Source organism: Nicotiana tomentosiformis, chromosome 5 (genome assembly GCF_000390325.3).
Source record: "Nicotiana tomentosiformis chromosome 5, ASM39032v3, whole genome shotgun sequence".
Lineage (NCBI taxonomy): Eukaryota > Viridiplantae > Streptophyta > Magnoliopsida > Solanales > Solanaceae > Nicotiana > Nicotiana tomentosiformis.
The window spans coordinates 115,749,698-115,753,279 of NC_090816.1; the positions used below are offsets into that span (position 1 = coordinate 115,749,698).

Genomic DNA, 3,582 nt, shown 5'->3' on the forward strand with positions numbered 1-3,582 from the left:
TTTGAGCTCATGCTAAAAATAATTTCAGTATTCAGTAAGTTTGATAAATCTGTAGTTTACATGTCCAATCTCTAGAGAAGAGTAGTTGATATCTTTATTAACAAGAAGATGGAAGTATCCACTTATCACCTTGAATGAAATTCTCAACTGAGTAAGAATTAACATGTTCAGCTGGAATTTGACTACTCCAGGTCACTCTCCCCGTTATATTAGCCCCAGCACCAGTATTATTAAATTCACCATAGTAAAGTGTAGCCAAAGCAAACTCGCCATTCCAAGGCATCCAACCTTCAGGATTAATCAAAACCTCCAAATTACTATTTATAAAAACCGTCCTCGAGTACTCTTTCCATGGCCTTCCAAGAAAACTTTTATGCACTTTAGGGTTACTATGGTATAAAGTCATATATTCTTCAGTTCCATTAATTGAACAATTTTGGAACACATATCCAGTTGATTGTCCGGGGTCTAGTCTACCTTGTGCTGTTACTGCATTTTTCTCACCCTTTTCTGGATTGAGTAATCGAGGCGCGACTAGAATGTCACAATCCTGGAAAAATGCAGCTGCGTTACCAAAAATGAAGTCTATGTTACCTTGAACGCGACATGATTTGTAGTATTGGCGTAAAGATTGGGTGTAGAGGGTGTCTTGATTGCCGAGGAACTCGCAATTTTGGATTATGGAAAGATCGCTATCGGATCGAACGGCTACAGCTTGTCCAGCTCCAATACCTGCTGTGTTTTGGATTGTTAGGCCACTGGCCATGAATCCATCTCCACTTACTCCTGTTTTAGAAAATGCTCGTCAGAAGATTTCAACCAACAACAACAACAACAATACACCCAGTGTAATCCCATAAGTGGGAGGGTAATGTGTACGATGACCTAACTCCTATAGTACTAGAAGGAGAGTAATGTGTACGCAGAGCTTACTTCTACCTTATAAAAAGAACTCAACCACCAAAGGATTATCAAGTAATATGAGCTATTGGTGTAATACTTCATGACTTTTGAGAAGAAAAAAATTGCAATCATTTCTATATAAAATATACAATGATTTTAAACTGAGTGTGCTTTTAGTCCAAAATCAAAATGATACTGTATAGTAGTTCTCAAAATAATAGTCGAAAAAATGTACTCCCTCCGTTTAAATTTAGATAAGCTAGTTTGACTCGACGTGAAATTTAAGAAGAAGAAAAAAGAAAACTTTTGAAACTTGCGGCCGTAAAATCTTAAGGGATAAAAGTTTTGTGGGGCTATGACATTTGTGTGTTATAAAAGCTTCTCATTAAGGGTAAAATAGGTAAAACGAAGAAGTTAAAGTTGAATTATTTTCAAATTTAGAAATGTGTCATTTATTTTGGAACAGACTAAAAGGAAAGTACCTCATCTAATTTGAAACGGAGGGAGTAGTAGTCTTGTGTCTTTGCGTTTCACTTGTGTGAATGTTAGTGAGGCAATAAGCTGTCCACACACACATTATGTATGTTATATACAAAAATTATACACTTTTTCGGCTACCGAATGGAAATAATTTCTGACGCGGGATAAAAGTGATAATACCCCAATATTTAGTTTGGACCAAGTTTAGTACCTTCACTAAATAAATGATTAGAGGTACTGTATCTAATAAAATTAGAAGGTGATACTATTTTCTTTTTGAGTAGAAATTCTATGCAGTGAATTTTTTTAAAAAAAATACACCATCAACTCACTTAAAAGATCACTTAAAAGATAAGAAAGCAATCTTCTATAAAAGGTCAACTTACATTGTAGTATAAATATTTGTTTAATAGATACTACAACTTAAATCCTTTCTTGATATTATAGCATCTTCCTAAGTATGGTTTTTCTCATTTATGAAAAATTAAAAGCAACCACATTTCTATAAAGAAAGTCTTTTGTGTTTTAAATTTCATTTAGTAAACTATAAATTATGTAAAACAATGACTGATGAAAGGAAGAGATATTTTAGCCAAAGCTTATCACCGTTGAATGTAACAACACAGTACGACAACAACAAAGAGACAAAATAAAAACTACAATTCCATTTGGTTGCTTCTAATAATTCTGGCCGTCCTTAATTATAAGAAGAGTTTTAGTTTGTGCTCTCTTACCGTATAATTATTTTACGCTATTAGATTAAGTTGATCTTCAATTACAGATAAAATAGAGTAATTATCTATTATAGCTAATTAAATTGTGTTAGCAATATAATTTTTTTTTACATTTCAATACACACGACTTAAATCTTTAAAAAAATTACTCATCATTTTAAACAAGGAAATAAAAGAGATAAAATGCAATAGAAATTAACTGTAATTACTTACCAACGGTGGCAGATTCATAAGTCGTCATTCCAGGCGCGAGGCCAACACTCAACGAACCCGTAATGACGGTTTTACCCATGCCATCACCCAAAAATACCACATTCCTCTTCTCCAACGGGACCCGAACTATCTCATCATACAACCCGGCTTTGATCCATATCACAAACTTCCCGGGTCCTAAATTATCCGGCGTCGCATTCACCGCCTCTTGCACCATCTTATAGTCACAACCACCCGCTTTACAAACCGTCACATTCGGGTTCAAACCCGACGGCACAGCACCTTTAAACTCAAACCCGGATCCGGACCCGGATTCCCAGAACCCGTCTCGCTCTGTTTTGGGTGGGCCCCATAACCCGGTTTCATTCCCGTGAATATCATAATTCACCGTCATCCACAACGCATTTGTAGTGAAATTAATTAACTTATTCATTACCTCTAACGTTTTGGCCACTTGAATTGTTTCATTTACTTTGAGTAAATTGGAGGAACAACCAATTTGGTACCCTAAGGCAGCGCTCATCCATGCACGAGCGTCCTTGATTCCGCCACGTGGCAACGCGACAGCCGTTAGATTGTGCCTGTACGCGGAATAGTTGAATCCCAGAAGACAATTTTTTGCGGCGACGGTGAGGTTCACGTTGCCGGCGGAGGTGTCGAGGAGGTTTTTCACCATTGATCGAGCGTTCGTGAGGTTTTGAGAAGAGACGGCCAATGCGGAGAGGATGATTTGAACGGGTGTTAGATTTGACGGGTCGGTTAATATTGAAGCTTCGCATGTTGGTGGGTCGCGTGAGGCTTTGCAAGCTCCTTGGATTTCAATAGGAATATTTGGAGATGGCGAAGGAGGCTGAGAAATGGAGGAAGAGAAAGAGAAAGAGAAGAAGAAGAGGAATAATAGGGAGAAATGAGAAGCCATTGAGTTGAAATGAAGAGGACTAAATTTTATGTGTAATTACTATATCATTGTTTGGTTTGGGTATGTGAAGATAATTCACATGGGGTTTTAATAGGTTTTCTTTTCTGCATGGTTAATGAGTTCGCTGTTGGGGTTTCGTTATAAAACGAAGTTAAAATATGATAAGTCAATCTTCTTTGTCCCATAAGATATATGGTAAGTTAATAAGTGTGGAATATACTTTACACAATTCGTTTATAAAAATGAAGTCGAATTTATACTTTTGAAAGTAGTTTAATACTCCCCGTTCCAGTTCATGTGAACCTATTTTTTTTGGTCCGTTCATAAAAGAAT

At 36.5% G+C, this 3,582-nt stretch overlaps 1 protein-coding gene across 1 annotated transcript; it reads right to left on the reverse strand.

Moving 5' to 3' along the window:
* LOC104089950 (probable pectinesterase/pectinesterase inhibitor 51) lies at positions 1-3,374 on the reverse strand. The gene is made up of 2 exons (XM_009594967.4): positions 2,331-3,374; positions 1-786 (listed from the first exon to the last, which is right to left on the reverse strand). Exons 1-2 carry the CDS (start codon positions 3,247-3,249, stop codon positions 98-100), a joined length of 1,608 nt encoding a protein of 535 aa, XP_009593262.1. The 5' UTR covers positions 3,250-3,374; the 3' UTR covers positions 1-97.
* Positions 3,375-3,582: the final 208 nt, after the last annotated feature.